At 37.2% G+C, this 21,177-nt stretch overlaps 1 protein-coding gene across 2 annotated transcripts in view; it reads left to right on the top strand.

The window, feature by feature from the left end:
- The window catches only part of SECISBP2L (SECIS binding protein 2 like), a 62,524-nt gene extending 41,584 nt beyond the window's left edge, over positions 1-20,940 (top strand). The window contains exons 16-18 of one of the 2 annotated variants that reach the window (XM_032623157.1): positions 2,553-2,707; positions 9,697-9,916; positions 16,637-20,940. In XM_032623157.1, the coding sequence (XP_032479048.1) occupies positions 2,553-2,707; positions 9,697-9,916; positions 16,637-17,319 (1,058 nt within the window). In that variant the 3' untranslated portion in view covers positions 17,320-20,940. The remainder of the gene's footprint in view (positions 1-2,552; positions 2,708-9,696; positions 9,917-16,636) is intronic. The other variant, XM_032623158.1, reaches the window with a different exon arrangement.
- Positions 20,941-21,177: the final 237 nt, after the last annotated feature.

A 21,177-nucleotide genomic window follows, 5' to 3' on the forward strand; every position in this document is an offset into this window, starting at 1 on the left:
CGCCTGCCCCAGCGGGTGAGCAGACAAGCCTCTCGGGCTGGTGAGTGCTGTGCGGGAGTCTCTCCACTTTGCCCTCTGCACCCCTGTTGCTGCGCTCTCCTCCGTGGCTCCAAAACTTCTCCCCCGCCACCCCCCGTCTCCGCCAGTGAAGGGGCTTCCTAGTGTGTGGAAATTTCTCCTCCTTCACAGCTCTCTCCCAGTGGTGCAGGTCCCGTCCCTGTTCTTTTGTCTCTGTTTTTTGTTCTTTTGCCCTACCCAGGTTCATGGGGAGTTTCTTGCCTTTTGGGAGGTCTGAGGTCTTCTGCCTGTGTTCAGTAGGTGTTCTGTGGGAGTTGTTTCCCATGTGTAGGTGTATTTCTGATGTATCTATGGGGAGGAAGGTGATCTCCACATCTCACTCTTCTGCCATCTTGAAGGTCTCCTCTGGTGCAGCCTCCTCCCCAGCTCTTCAGGCAGGCCTGGAGCAGGGGCACTAGCCCCACAAAGGAGCAAGTGAAAAACCCAGCAGTGGCGACCTGGCAGCTGGTTCCCGGAGGTGCTACCGTGTAGCTGGATGGCTCATTTCTGGCCTATTCTGCTTTAAAATTTTTGTATTACCCTCCTTTGATGGCTCTTTTCTCTAAAAAAATTAGGAAAAAGGTACAGTTCTCCTTCTTGGTCTTTGACTGTGGACAGGAGTCAAGTGTAGGCCAAAACGTATTTCTCATTATAGACCCTAGGTTATGTAGGCCCATACAAACATAGTACCGTGCTTTGATTCTGAAGCCAAGGTCATTACGAGTGGTCTTTTAAAGGTCCAGTTAATAGTTTCCACCGTCGATAAAAAGGATAGACTCTGCTAATCAACTTTTTTTGAATGTGTTCCTTAATGATCATGCTACTTTTGAATAAGCCGAATGCTTCCCTGCTTCTCTAGATAAATGAGAGATAAATATCCTCTTTTATGAAGAGGATATGGATTTATGTGATCATGGTCTGTGGCATTCTTAGTAATAAATGGCCCTACTTTCTAATCATCCTAGAAAGTTTACAAATCAATTATTCTAAAAATAAAGAAATTATTTTGATAAACATTTCTGCCTTCTAATTGATGTATGGTTGACCTTTCCAAATCATAATTATTTTGAATGAACCTGAAAACATTTGGGCTATGTGACTTTATAATATCAATCAAAATTTTATTAAAAAATGTTTCTATTTTAGGAAGAAATACAATCTAATTTTGAAGGTCTGCTTTCCATTGTCCCCTTATAACTATTTATTTGCCACTATATTTAAAACAATTTCAAAATCAGTTTCCTGTCCTGAACACTTGGGTACTTAATTGGTCATTAGAGGGGTATATTTTAAATATATTAAGCAACATAATTAATGCTCCTCAAAGAAACACTTTCAAATATTTTTCCTTTTACTATTGGGGCATTCTGATCTTGCCAGAGAGACAAAAATAATTACGTCCATTGTATGAAAGAGAGAAGTTGAAAGACTCTCTCAAACTATGTAGTAATTAATAACAATACCTAAACATCTCCTATAAATCCCAAATTCCAGATCAGTTCTTACATAATGGTTATGATATATGCATTTTTACCATAGTTCATTGAGTTTTTCCAATTGGGAAATCAAACTCTCTCTTATTTAATATAAGCCAACATGATTGTAGAAACAATATGACAGCAGTGACTAATGTCAGAAATGAAAATGGGCTCTCTAGACAGTTATCCTACCCTATTTCAGAAAAAAAAAATATAATTTGTAATTTTTGTATCCTAAAATTAGTGTTCAGGATAGAACATGATGATTGTATGATGCAGCAATATTTTATATTCCACTAAGAAAGAAAAATTTTATCAATCCAAAGATTCCATTGATTGTAAAATGCTACCCTAGTTCAGAGTTGTTAGTATGTGGAAAAAATTTTACATCTTAAAATCAGTTAAATACATTATTTAAAAAAAAAAGATACATGTCTCTGCCTCTGTTTATGGTGGAGATTTGTCTCTGAGAAACCAGCAGTAACAGAGGCTTTTGTACTATGTCGTGCACCGTTATTTGTCGTTTTTCATGGAGGAGCCATTTCAGGTGATTGGAGTAGACAGAGGCATCAAGTAGCAGTAGCAGGCAGAGGGGAAAAATACCAGTAAAAACAGTAATGTATAATCGGTCTTATTGCATGTGATAGGTTGCTTACTTGAGCTGAGAGATTAGATAAAGGAATCAGCCACTATTAACAATTTTAATTAAGTTAAAAAAACGGAAAATGTTTATTATATTGTAATTTGACTCCTGCTATACTAGTCCCTGTAGAGAAACAAAAATACTCGCATTAAAGGAATATAGTATTTAACTGGGAGAAAGAAAATATGTACGTAATATCCAAATATAGTACAAATTCAGATAGGAAGTACAAATTCAGATAGGAAAATGTGGTGAACAGCCTAAGTGCCACAAGCATTCATGGACTCCTTTGCTGCTGTGTTTTATGCTGTCGGGTGCTAAAATAGCTCCATTTAGGAAATAACTAAAAACTTCTATACATGTTGATTTCTCAGGTGGCCTGGATGAGGCTCTCTATAATGTTATAGCCATGGCACGGGAACAAGAAATTCCTTTTGTGTTTGCCCTTGGAAGAAAAGCTCTAGGACGCTGTGTGAACAAGCTGGTTCCTGTTAGTGTGGTGGGAATCTTCAACTACTTTGGTGCTGAGGTAAGACTTAGAAGATGCAGTCCCTCACTGCCCACCTGCCATAGTACATCTTTGGACACATGCCATTGTTATGTTTGAGCATTTGGAGAAGTGATATGATGACTCTCCAGGAATGAGTGGAAAATTCTTGAGTATTACATTTCCTTTTTTAGTGTTGAAAACATTTGCGTAAGTCAATCCTATAGCATTGTGAAAAGATTTTAGCTTGTATTTCTGCTACAGTGATTTTTTTTTTTTCCTGGGTTCAGATATGTACTACTTGACAATATATGTAACTGCTGGGTAAAGGTATCCAGTATTGTACAAAGTAAAACAAATTTCTTCAGTCTGTATGTTGGGTACATTTTGTGCTGCTAGGAGTCAAGAGAGAAAAGAATCCTTTATTTGGAGAGAATTTTCCTTTGAAAATGAAATTCCTAAACCAATTGAGAGAATAATTCTACACCCATGATATTTGTCTTCCTCTCATAGTCGACTAATACAAACTTTGCCCATAGGAGCTGATAAATGTTAAAGTAAATGTTATTTATTTAGAGTAATGCTTATTAACTGATAACATTTTAAGATTGGTGGGGTTTTTTGAATGTGTGGGGTTCTTTTTAGAACATCATTTGACTTGTGGCTCTTACATTGAAACATTTTCAGTTGTACTTGTTTTAAATTGTATACAATCTGTGCATACAATAACTTTTTTATGAAGTTGATTCTAAAGTATTTTGTGACACAACTGATGGACCATTTTCCCTCTTCTCAGCCATACTATTTGTGTATATTTAAGTGTCTATCTTTCCTATCCAGTCACCATATTGAATACCCCCATTCCCCTATCCATCCAGTTTCTCTCCCACTACCCATTAAATTATCTGTCTACCCACCTACTCTTTACGATCATGTAATTAATATTTGTCCTGCCATTAGAAGCCCATGCTTTCCTCAGTTATAGATATCACACGGCTTTGTCATAGTTAACGTGTTTCTTCACGTAAGTGTGAATTCCTCAAGGGTAGGACCCTTGTCTTTTTTTTTTTTTTTTTGACATCTTTATTGCAGTATAATTAATTTACAGTGGTGTGTTAGTTTCTGTTTTATAACAAAGGGAATCAGTTTTTATCTCCTCCTCCTTGCGTCTCTCTCCCACCCTCCCTATCCCAAAGCACTGAGGTGGTCACAAAGCACTGAGCTGGTCACAAAGCACTGAGCTGATCTCCCTGTGCTATGCAGCTGCTTCCCACTAGCTATCTATTTTACATTTGGTAGAATATATAAGTACATGCCACTCTCTTACTTCGTTCCAGCTTACCCTTCACCCTCCCTGTGTCCTCAAGTCTATTCTCTGCATCTGCATCTTTATTCCTGTCCTGCCCCTAGGTTCTTCATAAACATTTTTTGTTTTTTAGATTCCATATATATGTGTTCACATACTGTATTTATATTGTTCTTTCTGATTTCACTCTGTATGACAGACTCTAGGTCCATCCACCTCACTACAAATAACTCAATTTCATTTCTTTTTATGGCTGAGTAATATTCCATTGTATATATCTGCCACATCATCTTTATCCTTTCATCTATCAACGGACACTTAGGTTGCTTCCATGTCCTGGCTGTTGTAAATACAGCTGCAGTGAACATTGTGGTACATGACTCTTTGAATTATGGTTTTCTCAGGGTATATGCCCAGTAATGGATTACTGGGTCATATGGTAATTCTATTTTTAGTTTTTGAAGGACCCTCCATACTGTCACACATAGTGGCTCTGTCAATTTACATTCCCACCAACAGTGCAAGAGGGTTCCCTTTTCTCCACACCCTCTCCAGCATTTATTGTTTGTAGATTTTTTTTTTTTTTTTTTTTTTTTTGCGGTATGCGGGCCTCTCTCACTGTTGTGGCCTCTCCCGTTGCGGAGCACAGCCTCCGGACGCGCAGGCTCAGCGGCCATGGCTCACGGGCCTAGCCGCTCCGCGGCATGTGGGATCCTCTTGGACCAGGGCACGAACCCGTGTCCCCTGCATTGGCAGGCGGACTCTCAACCACTGCGCCACCAGGGAAGCCCTGTTTGTAGATTTTTTGATGATGGCCATTCTGACTGGTGTGAGGTGATACCTCATTGTAGTTTTGATTTGCATTTCTCTAATGATTAGTGATGTTGAGCATCCTTTCATTTATTTGTTGGCAATCTGTATATCTTCTTTGGAGAAATGTCTGTTTAGGTCTTCTGCCCATTTTTGGGTTGGGTTTTTTGTTTTTTTTGATATTGAACTGCATGAGCTGCTTGTAAATTTTGGAGATGAATCCTTTTCAATTGCTTCATTTGCAAATATTTTCTCCCATTCTGAGGGTTGTCTTTTCTTCTTGTTTATGTGGTTTCCTTTGCTGTGGAAAAGCTTTTAAGTTTCATTAGGTCCCATTTGTTTATTTTTGTTTTTATTTCCATTTCTCTAGGAGGTGGGTCAAAAAGGATCTTGCTGTGATGTATGTCATAGAGTGTTCTGCCTATATTTTCCTCTAAGAGTTTTATAGTGTCTGGCCTTACATTTAGCTCTTTAATCTATTTTGAGTTTATTTTTGTGTGTGGTGTTAGGGAGTGTTCTAATTTCTTTCTTTTACATGTAGCTAGCTGTCCAGTTTTCCCAGCACCACTTATTGAAGAGGCTGTCTTTTCTCCATATATTCTTGCCTCCCTTATCAAAAATAAGGTGACCATATGTGCGTGGGTTTATGTCTGGGCTTTCTATCCTGTTCCATTGATCTATCTTTCTGTTTTTGTGCCAGTACCATACTGTCTTGATTACTGTAGCTTTGTAGTATAGTCTGAAGCTAGGGAGCCTGATTCCTCCAGCTCCGTTTTTCTTTCTCAAGATTGCTTTGGCTATTCGGGGTCTTTTGCGTTTCCATACAAATTGTGAAATTTTATGTTCTAGTTCTGTGAAAAACGTCTTTGGAAGTTTGAGAGGGATTGCATTGAATGTGTAGATTGCTTTGGGTAGTATAGTCATTTTCAGAATGTTGATTCTTCCAATCCAAAAACATGGTATATCTCTCCACCTGTTTGTGTCATCTTTAATTTCTTTCATCAGTGTCTTATAGTTTTCTGCATACAGGTCTTTTGTCTGCTTAGGTAGGTTTATTCCTAGGTGTTTTATTCTTTTTGTTGCAATGGTAAGTAGGAGTGTTTCCTTAATTTCTCTTTCAGATTTTTCATCATTAGTGTATAGGAATGCAAGAGATTTCTGTGCATTAATTTTGTATCCTGCTGCTTTACCAAATTCATCGATTAGCTCTAGTAGTTTTCTGGTAGCATCTTTAGGGTTCTCTGTACAGTATCATGTCATCTGCAGACAGTGACAGTTTTATTTCTTCTTTTCCAATTTGGGTACCTTTTATTTCTTTTTCTTCTCTGATTGTTATGGCTAAATCTTCCAACAGTATGTTGAATAATAGTGGAGAGAGTGGACAACCTTGTCTTGTTCCTGATCTTAGTGGAAATGGTTTCAGTTTTTCACCATTGAGAGTGATGTTGGCTGTGGGTTTGTCATATATGGCTTTTATTATGTTGAGGTAAGTTGCCTTTATGCTTACTTTCTGGAGGGTTTTTTTTTATCACAAATGGGTGTTGATTTTTGTCGAAAGCTTTTTCTGCATCTATTGAGATGATCATATGGTTTTTCTCCTTCAATTTGTTAATATTGTTTATCACATTGATTGATTTGCATATATTGAAGAATCCTTGCCTTCCTGGGATAAACCCCACATGATCCTGGTGTATGATCCTTTTAATGTGCTGTTGGATTCTGTTTGCTAGAATTTTGTTGAGGATTTTTGCATCTATGTTCATCAGTGATATTGGTCTGTAGTTTTCTTTCTTTGTGACATCTTTGTCTGTTTTGGTATCAGGGTGATGGTGGCCTTGTAGAATGAGTTTGGGAGTGTTCCTCTGCTATACTTTGGAAGAGTTTGCGAAGGATAGGTGTTCGCTTTTCTCTAAATGTTTGATAGAATTCGCCTGTGAAGCCATCTGGTCCTGGGCTTTTGTTTGTTGGAAGATTTTTAATCACAGTTTCAATTTCAGTGCTTGTGATTGGTCTGTTTATATTTTGTGTTTCTTCTGGTCAGTCTCAGAAGGTTGTGCTTTTCTAAGAATTTGTCCATTTCTTCCAGATTGTCCATTTTATTGGCATAGAGTTGCTTGTAGTAATCTCTCAAGATTCTTTGTATTTCTGTAGTGTCAGTTGTTACTTCTCTTTTCAGTTCTAATTCCTTTGATTTGAGTCTTCTCCCTTTTTTTTTTGATGAATCCGGCTAATGGTTTATAAATTTTGTTTATCTTCTCAAAGAACCAGCTTTTAGTTTTATTGATCTTTGCTATTGTTTCCTTCTTTTTTTTTTCCATTTATTTCTGATCTGATCTTTATGATTTCTTTCCTTTTGCTATCTTTGGGGGTTTTATTGTTCTTTCTCTAATTGCTTTAAATGTAAGGTTAGGTTGTTTATTTGAAATGTTTCTTGTTTCTTGAGGTAGAATTGTATTTCTATAAACTTCTCTCTTAGAACTGCTTTTGCTGCATCCCATAGGTTTTGGGTCGTCGTGTTTTCATTGTCATTTGTTTCTAGGTATCTCTTGATTTCCTCTTTGATTTCCCTTGTCTTTATATCCCCGAAAACCTTTTATATTACTCAAGGATGAGCAGGTAATAAATGTTTCTTTAATTAATTGTATGGTTGATGTATATCTGCCTGTTACGTTAAACTTCATGTGAGAATTTAGGTGCTAAGTAGCTCTGTGATAAGGACACATAATAACAATGTTTTGTTCACTGTTAGAGTTTATGGAATAGGAATGGAATCAGGGTCAGAAAAAGGGGATATGTTTGTTTTTAATTGTATTGACTTCTTACTGAACTATGTATATTAGGTTATATGTATGATATTATATTATAAAATGTTTGGCAGTTTTGTTTGTACATTGCTTTTCTTGCCTTCTCCATTTTGAGATAGTAAGTTATTGTTTAAACCAAAACACATTCATAAAACGGAGGTAAAGGAAGTACTGCTATATTGTCCAGAGTGTCTACTCATAGTAATGTAGTGCACCTACCCTATATTTACCATGTAATAATGCTAACCTTTGAATTAAGCTTTCTGTCTTTACCCTGATATTCAAAGCTTTTATTCCCTAATAGCTTTTCTCTTCAATTTTATTTTCTCTTCTTCTTGTGTATTGTTTTATTCCCAACAGTTTCTGTGTTTTATTTATATTGTAAAACCAATGTTAATCTCAAAATTGCATATCCATAAGCCTATTTTCTTTTTGTTGGCTGTGCTTAAGTGCATGGTTTATTGCAAACAAATATTTATGAAGTCTCTTACATGTAACTCATGGGGGCTTTTTTTATCAGAATCCATCCTCCTTTTTAAAAATAAGTAAATCCTGAATATAGTTTTGATACTACTAGCACCCACCCCTTTTCAAAAATCAATACAGTTAGCAGCAGTGTTTATTGTACCTGTATTGTACTTTAAACAGTTTAAACTGCAGCCGGGTAAAGCACATTACTTATGCTTTTCCTGCTTAAGTTTAGTTTTTAGAGATACATTATTCCGTAGTAATATGACACGTTTCCCATGCATTCGTGTTGTTATGGTTTATATTTAAATGACAGTGCCTTGTTAAGAAAAAAAAAATGTGCTGTACTTTTTTATATATATATATATATATATATACTTTTTTTTATATATATATATATTATATATATAATTAAACATACTCTTCCAGGTGGCCAGGTCATATTTACCATCTAAAATTTTTTACTTCATTTGTGGGTATGTTGCATTCTGATACTAAATCAAGACATTAAACAGGAGTAGAATGTTGTTGAATTGTGATGTAAGAATCACTAAAAGTCATTTGATGTAAGAACCACTAAAAGTCATTCTTTGGTTGTCTTTCTGGTTACTGTGAAAACTTCAATTTTCTTTAGACATCGCTAGATGTCATAGTTATTGAAGTACAGCTTTAATGCCTAACGAATTTTGCCATTTATTAACACAAATGTGCTCTGTCATTTACAGTTTCATTGGGGTTATTAATTCCATTCATGTTCATTCTCTTTTGCTGATGGAAGAACTTCTGGTTAACTCCACATTCTATTTCCAGGTTCTTTATTCTATTTTTATAATTAGCCTTTCATCATTTTCAAGGCCGCAGCTAGCCATACCATCACTTCTTTTTGGTCTTATTGTAAAGAGTTCTTTCAACAAGCAAACATGATAGGGAACTTTTCATTCCTGTGGAGACTGCCATCTGCTTCTGCATCCTTTGATATCACCCTGCATACACTCATTCCCTTATATTCGAACCCATATGAGATTCTTCACTGCTCCCCAAACAAGCCTTGAACTTTATTAAGTCTGTACCTTGGTTTATGGTTTTGCATGCTTGGCTAAGAATGTATTGTCTCCACTCCTCAAAACTATACCAGATTTTCAAGGCCTACATCAGGTGTCATATTCCTTTATGAATTCTTCACTGATGCCCAGCAGTTAGATGTTTCCTCCCAAAGCTAAACCACTTTGTACATGTCAAGGCATTTAAGGTATTGTCCCTGAATCATCGTCTTCTGTCCTCTCCTTTCAGCCATATGGAAGATTCTTTGAGAGCAGAGGGGTGGTTCCAGTAGTCTTGGTACCCACTATAGTGCCACATGCTAAAGGGTGCAGTTGTTGAATTGATAAACTCTGTAAGAACTTTAATATAGCATATTTAGTGGCTAGTACTGAATCAAGAAGTTGCCTCAGACTTGTGAGAATTAACTAAACAATATATGTAAGTTACAGAGTATTTTGTAAGATTCTGTGGTTTGCATACCATTTGGATTTTGTGCTGATAGAAAGTGTATCCAGTCCTGAAACAGTAGAGGTATTTATTGCTAATGGTAGTAATAAAGAGTATAACAAAAAATGGACTGGGCAAAATCTCTTTCTTTTTAGAGCCTGTTTAATAAGTTAGTAGAACTCACTGAAGAAGCCAGGAAAGCATATAAAGATATGGTTGCAGCAATGGAACAGGAGCAAGCCGAGGAAGCCTTGAAGAACGTGAAAAAGGTGCCACACCACATGGGGCATTCTCGGAATCCCTCTGCAGCAAGTGCCATTTCTTTCTGCAGTGTTATTTCTGAACCCATCTCTGAAGTCAATGAAAAGGAATATGGTAAGTTATTACATACCATTTTAAATGACTGAAATTTTGAAATAATTTAATGATTAATGTCATTTTTAAAATGACTCTCCATGCTACCTTTTGTTTTTATCTTCTTGATTATTCAAAGTTTGCTCACATTTTTGATTTAAAAATTGTATTACGCGTGTCCATTGAAAGTTAGGAGAATATTTGGGGCTGAGAGTTTCTGTGAGTCCCTGAAATTAGTCACATTTCCAAAATCTTAAAAAGAAAAAAGAAAATTCCAAAGGGATTTAAAAAGCCAAATGTGCCATTCTTCTGACCTATCACTAAGTAAATAAATAAATTCTAGGAAGTTTAATTCTAATACTTTATACTTGATTATTAAAATTTTGTATTTACTGTGTAAACAAAAGACCTGAATATTCAATCTAAACTTATCAAACGTAGACTTGTGACATTTGTCTTGAGTTAAATCTGATGGTAGTGAAAAGGACTTACAGACTAAAACAGTATTTATGTATAAGGTTTAAAGTAACAATAATTACTGTACTCTGCATTTTAGTAGTTTCCTTGCAATGTTTCTATAATACTTTGAACACTAGTACTAGAATACTAGATTACTTTCTTGATTTAGTTTCTGTTTCATTTCCCCTGTTCTTTTTTAAAAATAGTGCAGCCACCTCCTTCACCTTGGCTTCTTGTTTTTCTTTTCTCTTTTTAGTCGTATCTGAAAGTTTATCAAATAGCTTGTTGCCACCTAAAATGTAACATGTAAAAAACTGAGTCATCGTTTTCTTCCTTTCTTCCCACACTTCTCTTTCCTGCTCTCCTTGTCTGTGATTGTAGTTAAATGTTTGGAATGCTTTCGACAAAGCTGCAGACCAGAGGCAACTAACGAGTTATTGTGCACCTTTCAGAAACTGTTGGTCAGGCAAAGGTGATTCTGGCTTAGAGGCAGAGATGTTTCTTTGGTTAAAGTGATACTAGTTGAAAGTAAAGAAGATAAAGGGCCAGCTTTGTAAATGAAATCATTTCTCTATGTAGTGATTAGTGATATGCCAGATCTCAAAGGTAAACTGCAAGATAAATTCCTAAAGCTGTGGGTTTGGGGAAATGACCGTGATCTTCATTTGGGCACATAAAAAGAAAAGTTATAAAAAGAACCTCTCAAAGACTTAGAAGATGTTTTCAAAACACCAGATTTAAAGTGTTCAAAGATTGAAGCCTTGGCTTTTCCACAGTCTGCCTAGGGTATTTAGGCATAATTGATTAATTTCTGAGCCTCAGATTTGTCTTCAGTAAAGTGAGAAGGGTTTGTCTAGATCATGTATATTGTTTCATTCAGAGCGAAAGTTTTGTGAGCTAATGGCTGAATTCTAAGAAGGGATTTAGACAGAACCTTAAAGATTCTGGCCTATGATCTGATTTATGAGGACGCCAACAAAATAAGTGGAAATAATCATAAATAATTTGCTTTGGGAGTAAAGCACAAAGTTACTCTGTCAGTATCAGATGTATTCAGCAACAGACATAAAACCCACTAATGGGGCTTCCCTGGTGGCGCAGTGGTTGAGAGTCCGCCCGCCGATGCAGGGGACGTGGGTTCGTGCCCCGGTCTGGGAAGATCCCACGTGCTGCGGAGCGGCTGGGCCCATGAGCCATGGCCGCTGAGCCTGCGTGTCCGGAGCCTGTGCCCCGCTACGGGAGAGGCCACAACAGTGAGAGGCCCGCGTACCGCAGAAACAAACAAACAAAAAACAACCCACTAATGTGGCCTGAGAAATTAGGATATTTAATTATTTCACAATGTTGTCAATGTCCCTAGTTCTTTCCTTTTTTCTATTCTTCCATTTTCAGTCTGTGACTTCTTATCCTTGTGCTTATAATCTCATGTTCATAAATGGCTGCAGTGGCCCTGGGCATCACAACAGTTCAGGCAGGAGTTTCAAGCAGTATGCTCTTTTTATCAGTGAAGGAAACAATTTTCAGAAGACTTTGCCTTTTGTTTCATTTGGCCAGAGCCGACCATGTGACTGCTTTTAGCTGCAAGGGAGATGTGGGCAAGAGAATATCTGGCAAAGGGGAATGGGATAGTCATGATAGTCTAAGAACTATTTTAATTCCTCCCATGGGACTGTGTTCAAGTCCATCTCAGGTTTGGGGGTTCTGTTAGCCAGGAAGAAAATGGGGAATGACTCTTGGGTAGACAACAAATAGTGTCTCCCATGCCAGCCTGGTGCAAGATTTCTAAAATGTTTTCTTGTGATTTCCACAGTCTAAAGAGAAAACAAAGCTGGGAAAGGGGTGCTAAACATTGGTAGAATAGAAAGGTTCCTATGATAGTTCAGTCTTACTGTTCTTTGTGTACACCGTAATTGTTTTCTTTGCTTATGTTTTCCTTCCACTGGAGCTGAGTCTCAATTTTGTCATACTTACGTGAAACAAATAGCTTCAAACATAAATCCCAACTAAGCAGTACGTTCTTTGAGATAGAAACCTGACACCTAATGGGCACTTGACATATAATAATAATAGCTCACTTACTGAGTTCTTACTAGGCACTTTTATTAAGACATTTAATCCTCTGAGCAGTCCTAGGAGATAAGAAATATTGTACTGCATTTTACAGATGAGAGAACTAAAATGAAGTGAGGTAAATCACTTGCCAGTGTCACAGAGCTGCTAAGTTTGACTCTAGAATTCTTAGCCAGTGTGATGTGAATTCCTTGTGTGTTGAATGAATTTCCGGTAGGACCATACAGTAGGTTTTCAGTAACCCCTTGTGAGGGGAGGACTACCTCTATCTATCTTGAGTTTCCGGCTCATTCTCTGCCACCACACCTTCTTCTGTAGGGTCTTGAACTCATCTCTGTGTTCCTCTACTATATACAACTATCTAAAGATGGACAGCTTCCCTCTGTGTAATGACTGATGGGAGAAATACACACACCTCATCCTCTGACAAACCAACTAGTGTCAAAGTTGAAAAGGTAGTTTCACAAAGAACCAACTAACAAAACAGGAGAGCATAGAGGGGTTAATAAGCAGCTTTATTGACTAAATTCTGCTAAAGTAAACAATTCAGAATCAGGGTAGGTTTGGATCAGTAACATTTCCAGGTTTGTTGAGATCTTTGACCCTGCCTTTACATTGCTTCCTAATCCCTTCTTCAGAAGTGGGCTTCTCGATGTGCTATTCTGGCTTTAGACTCCTGTATTCAGCCCAACCCCCTCCCATCCCCTGCCCGCTCCTCCAACCAAAGACGGCATTTTCATACTCGCTTTGTTTCTCCCCGTCACAGTTATGTGTTTGTGTGCTCATTAGTTGTTGATCAAGCTTCACCTATTACTTTAAGGTGGAACCCTGGACCCTCCCCGTGGATATGTGACCTCAGTGGCTCTTTGATCATTGTGACAGGTCTCTTGATGGCTAATCACAGAGTCCCTTGTCTCTGCTTCCAAGGTCATATCTCCCTTTCCTTTCCAAAGGACCTGTCTGGCTTTCAGCTCACCTACCTAGTAGCTGAATGCCCAAGACAGAGCCTGGAGAGAGATCAGCCCTGCTCAGTCTTCTGACCACCTTTCTTTTTCCTGTTCCTTTGACTCACTGGGGTTTTTCTAAGACCCCACATGAATTCTTATAGTACTTTTGAAAGAGGAAAAAAACTGTCGGAAGGAAATATGTGTACCTAAATTTTGTAAATTGTATGGCTTTTGAAAGTTATTTTCTGCATAATTACATATATGGGTGAAAATTTCCATTTACTGTAAAGGCTTATTTTCCCAGCACATACTGTATGCCAGCCACAGGAACACAGAGATGAGTGGGAATGAGGAGGGAGGAGGGAGTAGAACAGAAAACAAAAAACAAATGCTTTTGAACCAAATATGCAGAAAGTGCTGTGGGAGTTCAGGTTAGTGACGGTCTTAGGAAAATCAGGAAAGGCTTCACAAAGGAACTGGCATTAAAAGTTGTCAAGAATGAGTAGGAGTGTGAAGGGTAAATGAGGAAAACACATCTCATACAGAAAGAACAGCTTATGCAAAGCAAAGAATTGTAAACAGAAAGGGGATGACTTCTGTGAGCAGTGAGAATTCAAAGTGACCTTGAGCATGGAATGCATGGCTGGGGGTTAAAATGAATGGGACCAGAAGGATAGACTATGAAGGGCTTGGTTACTAAAACTAAGGAGTTTGGATTACTAGGGTAATAAAAAGCCAGTTAGACAGTGATGTGGTCAATTCACAAAACCAATTAGAAAGGTATAGTAGATGTACAGCAAGATAAAGGAGGCTTGAGCTAAGGCAGTAGTGACCAAATTTAATAGTTTTGGGGCTAGAAGTGACATGGTATAGTTATGAGTTCAATGGAATGAAGGGATATATATAGTAAGGGAGAAAGATAGGATCAAGGATTACTATAAGGTTTCTTCTGCTTTGAGACTGAAAAGGATGTTATTAACTGAGAAAGAATAAAGGAGGAGGACTAGATTTGTTTGTCATGTGGTAGGAGTGCAAGTGGAAAGACCTGTTCTACATTTGAAGTAGCTGCAGGAAAGGAAGGTTTTTTCCCCAAACCATGCGCCCTGACTTCAGGTGGCCAAAATATGGTCTGTAGCAATATATAATGGATGGGGGGCAATCAAGTTAAGTATATTTGTATGAATAGGCTTGCTTTATCACTACAGCTTGATCATTATGCCTGTAAAATGCAAATAGCAGCTACAATGCAAATAGAAGGGGATTTTTATTTTTTAAGAAAAGGCAAAAATAAGTGGGACTACACCAAATCAGACAGCTTCTGTACAGCAAAGGAAACCATCAACAAAATGAAAAGGCAGCCTACTGAATGGGAAAAAATATATTTGCAAATCATGTATCTGATGAGGGATTAATAACCAAAATATATAAATAACTCATACAACTCAATAGCAAAAAAAAAAAAAAGTCCGATTTAAAATTGGGCAGAGGATCTGAATAGACATTTTTCCAAAGAAAGACACACAGATGACCAACAGGTACATGAAAAGATGCTCAACATCACCAGTTATCAGAGAAATGCCAATCAAATCCACAATGAAATATCAGCTCACAACCTGTTAGTTGGCTGTTATCAAAAAGACAAAAAATAACAGATGTTTGCAAGGATGTGGAGCAAAGGGAACCCTTGTGCACTGCTCATGGGGAATGTAAGTTGGTGCAGCCACTAAGGAAAACAATATGGAGGTTCCTCAAAATATTAAGATGAGAACTACCGTATGATCGAGCAATTCCACTTCTGTGTATTTATCTGAAGAAAATAAAAACACTAGCTCAAAAAAGAGGTATTCACCCCCCATGTTTATTGCAGCATTATTTACAATAACCAAGGCACGGAAGCAACTTAATGTCCATTGATGGATAAATCGGTAAAGAAGATCAGTGGATAAAGAAGATGTGGTGTGTGTGTGTGTGTATATATATATATATATATATATATACACACACACACACGGTGGAATATTATTCAGCTATTAAAAAGAATGAAATCTTGCCATTTGTGATAATAAGGATGAGCCTCGAGGGCATTATGCTAAGTGAAATAAGTCAGACAAAGAAAAACACCGTATCATCTCATTTATATGTGGAATCTTAAAAACAAAACAAAAAATAAACAAAAAAAACCCCAAGAAAATCCCCGAAGCTCATAGATACAGAGAACAGATTGGTGGTTGCCAGAGGCAGGGGGTGCTGGGCGTGGGCGAAATGGGTGAAGGGGGTAAAAAGTTACCACCTTCCAGTTATAAAATAAATATGGCTTGGAGATCTAATGTACAGCATGGTGACTACAATTAATATTATTGTGTATTTGAAAGTTGCTAAGAGGGTAGATCTTAAAAAAAATTTGTAATTATTAATGGGGATGGATGTTAACTAGACTTCTTGTAGTGATCATTTCTCAGTATATGCAAATACTGAATCATTATGTTGTACACCTGAAACTATAATAATATAATGTTTTATGTCAATTATACCTCAGTGATAAAAAAATTAAATGGAAAATAAAATAAAACGTACAAAAAAACAGGTGGGAGAGTTGTTCTTCATCTCCTGATTCCTAGTACATTTTTTGCTCTAAACTGACTACCTGTTGTTAAAAGTAATTTAGATTATCACCACTGTATTATATAATAACACTTCATTATTTTTTGGCTTCAAAGTCACTTGGTAAGCCAGGCAACATATATATGTTATAAAACACATTTTCACAAATATTAGAAGTACATGTATGGCATCTTTGCTTATAGATGGAAACACAAGTTCCACTACAGGCCAAAAGACAGCTCTGACTTGCTAAAGGAGCACAATATAAGCCTGTTAAATCAGAACTATTTCTTTGTCTTTTTTTTTCTGATGGACATCTTGGCTCTGCCATCTGTGACTTGTGGATCCTTGAGCCCAGGACACTTCAGGGCCAAAAAAAGGCAATTCATTGATTTTTATGAATACATGGATTTTATATATTAGAGTCAGTGAGCTCCTGTTAGTATTAGATCTTTTACATTCTGAAGCATTAATATACTTATTTTGGCCTCTTTGTTTCTTTATGTTAAATGTGCTGGGGTTTTTTGAGAACTGTTTTCCATTTATAACATTCCAGTCAGTTGGTGAGCCAACAGATTTCTGTAGTTTGTTCTTCTCTCTTGTAAGAGTTGCATGATTCTGAAACAGTGTTCTGGTTTTTTAAAAATCTGTTTGATATTTGCAGAAACAAATTGGAGAAACATGGTGGAAACTTCGGATGCATTGGAAACATCAGAAAATGAGAGAGAAGTTTCTTGTAAGCACAGCACATCTGAAAAACCCAGTAAACTTGCATTTGACACAGCCCCTGTTGGTAAGCAGCCATCATCAGTGGCTGCAGGCAGTACTACCTCAGCTACAAACCCTGGAAAACCAACAGTGAGTGATAAAGAGGACGTGAAGCCAGATGACCTGGAATGGGCCTCACAGCAGAGTACAGAGACCGGCTCTTTGGATGGCAGTGGCCGGGATCTTTTGAATTCCTCCATCACCAGCACCACCAGCACTCTTGTACCTGGCATGCTGGAAGAAGAAGATGATGAAGACGAGGAGGAGGAGGAAGATTATACTCATGAACCCATATCTGTAGAAGTGCAGCTCAATAGTAGAATTGAGTCTTGGGTCTCTGAGACTCAGAGAACGATGGAAACTCTTCAACTTGGAAAAACCCTTAATGGTTCTGAGGAAGACAATGCAGAGCAAAGTGGGGAAGAGGAAGCAGAGGCTGCCGAGGTGCTAGAGCCAGGAGTGGATAGCGAGGCCTGGACTACTGATCATCAAGCAAGTCAGGAACAGCAGAAGCCCAGCAACTGCAGCTCGCTGAGCAAGGAGCACTCTGATTCTAATTATACGCCCCCAAATCTATAACTCAGGAAATGTCAGCTATCTATCTCCAGCTGTGTAAGGGTCGCAGCCATTATCTTCCATGCTTCATCTCAACATTTTGCACTGTCCAGTATTTAATATATGTACTTAATTCCTGACAGATATTTTTGTAGCTGTCTTTCACTTGTTTTGTTATGACCCATAGCTTAGCTTTTAATTAGCATCTAAGTGTCTTTCTAAGAACTGTACGGAAAATTCAGAATTGTTTCAGCTTATTTTGTTATGGAAAATAACGATTTAAAAAGAAGACCAGATTTTAAAGAAAGTAAATTTAAAATGCCTGTTTAGTCATTTTGAAGGTTAAAGGCTAAGCTTCTAAGAAAAGGAGCAGTTACCAGTGTTTGCTTCAAGACTATACATCCTATACTCTAACTTGTCTGACCAAAAAGTTGTTTGGGCTTCTTTAGAAAAGAACTGGAGGTAGAGTTAGAAAACTAAAAAAATGGCTGAGGGTAACTAAGTTCGCAAAGTGTTTTGTATTAAAAATGGATGCACCTTTTATTTAGTCCACAAATGCGTATGTCAGAAGTCACTGATCATGGTAATTGATTAAAGTTGGGACGGGCTAAGACAGAGCCTCCAATACTTAGGCTAGCAAAGGAGCCACCGTGGTAGATTAGAGCTGGCCTTATTTGTGGAAAGTTAGGTATGTTTGTCTTTAATAGTGAGAAGTCACCCATGATAGGACATTCTGGGTTCTGTTTCACATTTGCTTCTTACTTACCTCAGGAATGCTCTTGTACATAGTCGTATTTGCATAAAATTAGGCAAATTTTGACAGGTGAATAATTGTAACCGGTTGTATGACTGCAGCACTTAATTGTAAACTATCCAGAAGCAGAGTCTTATACTGGTGTGTTCTCTTGCATGCTTCTGATTTGGGATTCTCTGGACCTAAAATATGGATCTGATTGAGTATTCATACTTTGTCCTGAGTGAAAAACCGTTGCACCTTTTAAGAAAAATATTTTGTCCCTAACCTTGAGCACCTGCCAGGTAACACTGACCACAGTTACTGACGGGAGTCAGGGAAAGGAACTTCATGCAATTGTAACATGTATCCTGATAATCAAGGTTTGGAAGAGGAAGTTTTGAAGAAAAGAGAAAGTTCTAATTGTGCTGAAACTATTAGATGATTTTAGAGTGTGGAGATAGGCACAGGTATTAATTCTTGATCACTGTTCCTTATCTCTACCCTTCTCCTGGAATGTTTGTACCTCCTTGGGTGAAGTTAAAGTTACTGAGCTAAATGTTTTGCTAGTCAGTCACCACCTGGTAGTGACCTCTGCAAATTTATAATGGTGGGAGAATTACAAATTACCTATTTTTCTGTCTTCCCTCCAACCACCCACCACGTCCAGTTAACCAACACACGTGTCTGCGTGTACACACACACACACGCATGCCAGCTTTACACTTCCGACTCTGATAAGCAGGCACAGAACTGAAGAGGGAGGGGTATTTTCCCTGCCCAGGTTTTATGGGGCAGAGCTTTGCCTCACAGAGGTGAGAGGGAAGAATTGGGCAGATTCTTTACTGAATGCATTGGGACTACTGTTCTAGTATTGATGTATTTATTGATAATCCCAACATTAATTACTGGAGAGACCAGATTCTTGGTTGATGACTTAGTTATTTGTGAATTGTGAAAGTTTAGGAGCATTGCTGTGTAGGAAATGTCAAGTCTATCAACTCTATTAGCGTGCTAAAAGGGGACGTTATTGTACTGTCCTGCCTAAACTGTTCTTCAGTATAGACTTCTTAGGCACAAAGTATCCAGTACTTAAAGGTATGTAGCATGTAAGGAATGAAGCCTCTGAAATAGTAATCATGGATTTATATGTGGCAGATCCTACTGTCTCTGTACATTTGGAAGTGTTAGTTGGTTTAAAGAAATGATAGAGGTTTTGAACTACTGACAATCTTAAAAGTATATTGAAAAATTTTGCATACTTTTTAATGGTGTAAATTTCCTTTGCTTGGTGTCAGTGATTCAAATAACTCTTGATCTTAAGGTAATGAGTGGCTTTTCAAAGGTTTCTTATGTTTTATATCTCTACTGAATGAGAATTGTCATTTTAGATTTTTTGACATTTGTATCAAAAGGGAAGTTGAAGAAATCTTCAGAACACCAGTAACTTTGAATTTTGCTATAGACTTCAGAAGTGTTCAGTTATGTGTTTGATAAACGCTCTTGCACGTGCAGTATCTTCTGCCAGCAAACCCAAGGGACCATGGCCTTTTTTATATGAGACAGGTCACTTCTAGAGGACAACCCAAAATTTATTAAAGGAAGTGCTACTGTGTAGAACGTATGCTTAAATAAGATAAGTATTGATAATGTCTTTATAATTCGTTTCCTTTTTATAAATTCTGGAATTTGTGTATATTATATGCAGGCAGAGGTGTGAAAATTAGGAAAGTGTTTTTTGGATCTGAGGTGAGTAGCTCTTTGGAGATCTAGAGAGATCTAATGCGAAGAATAAAGGTTCATCATCACAAGAAATAAAAACCATAGTGATTTTTTTTCTTCATGTGTAGAGGTGGTTTTAGTGGCAATAATTAATATTAGATTTCTATTTCAATACATAAATATATTAATTAAAATATGAATTGCACTCCCAAAACTAGATTTCTGCTTCAGTAGGTTTGTTTGCTGTGAAGATTACTTCTCAAAAGACAATGTTCATATTAGCTTAACTTTTGGTTTAAATATGTTTGTAAATGTTGTAATATATTTCTTTTGACTAAACGGAAAAAATGTGTTATACATTGAAAAGTTTTTAAAGGCTCTGAATGGATGTCATTTTTGCAGAGATGGTATTTTATATGCTTCCAGTATTTGGAAAAGAATTAGTCAAAAGGAATTCACATAGTTCAAATATTGAGAAATTAATATCCAAATAATGTAATAGTCTGATTTCTTAATAAGCTGGGGGAGGTGGGTGGGATGGGAATTACAGTGTGCAAATGAGTAGTGAGCTCCACATTCATTTTTCAACTCTTTAGCACAAAACTGTTCAATCCTAACACATTGTTACTTTAATATATATATATAAAGAAGTATTACTGTTTGTAAAGCTGCTGTTTGCTTAAAAAAAAAAGACCTGTCATTTAAGTATTTTCTGTATGTTGTGTCAACAAAGTAGAACATTAACTTATCCATTTGAACACTTTATCTTTTTTTGACTTAAATTTTTTTTGTGAAATAATATATCTTCTTCCTCCCTTGTTCCTTCCAACCTTTACACACATCACAGAATCAGCCAGACTGTTTGCCTAATCTGAAATCTAATTAATGATAAAAATTTAAACTTTGTTGGCACATCACACCTTAAGAGGATTTGTATTATTTTGTAATTTAATTTCTAAGTATACCACATGAATTTATAATTTACTGTCTTAATCGTAATGCTCTAATTAAAAACTAGCAAAGTTAGTGTGAATTATAACATGAAGGGATCTTCATCTTGATAGGTCTTTTGCTGTATGAAGGATGATTGCTATATCACATTATAGGGGTAATAGCTTTTTTGCACTATGTAAATACTAGTGGAAATTCTTCTGTAACTAATAAAATGATTATTGAAATGTAGTCTATCATTTCAGAATAGGTGCTTGAGGAATTCCTGACTTGCCGAGCATGTAGGATAGAGAAAAGAAGAGTCCAGCTTGTGGTATCCCTTAGTGCTCTCATGGGTTTGCCCAAAGAAGGTATAATCTGCAGGAAGGAGTAACTAGTAAAAATCTCTATGGTTGGTGTGATCTGTGGCATGGGTCTAACCATCTCACCAGAGACCATCTTAGTGTTAGGAAAAGGCTCCTACCAATTCCTTCTCC

The sequence above is a fragment of the Phocoena sinus genome, chromosome 2 (assembly GCF_008692025.1).
Source record: "Phocoena sinus isolate mPhoSin1 chromosome 2, mPhoSin1.pri, whole genome shotgun sequence".
Lineage (NCBI taxonomy): Eukaryota > Metazoa > Chordata > Mammalia > Artiodactyla > Phocoenidae > Phocoena > Phocoena sinus.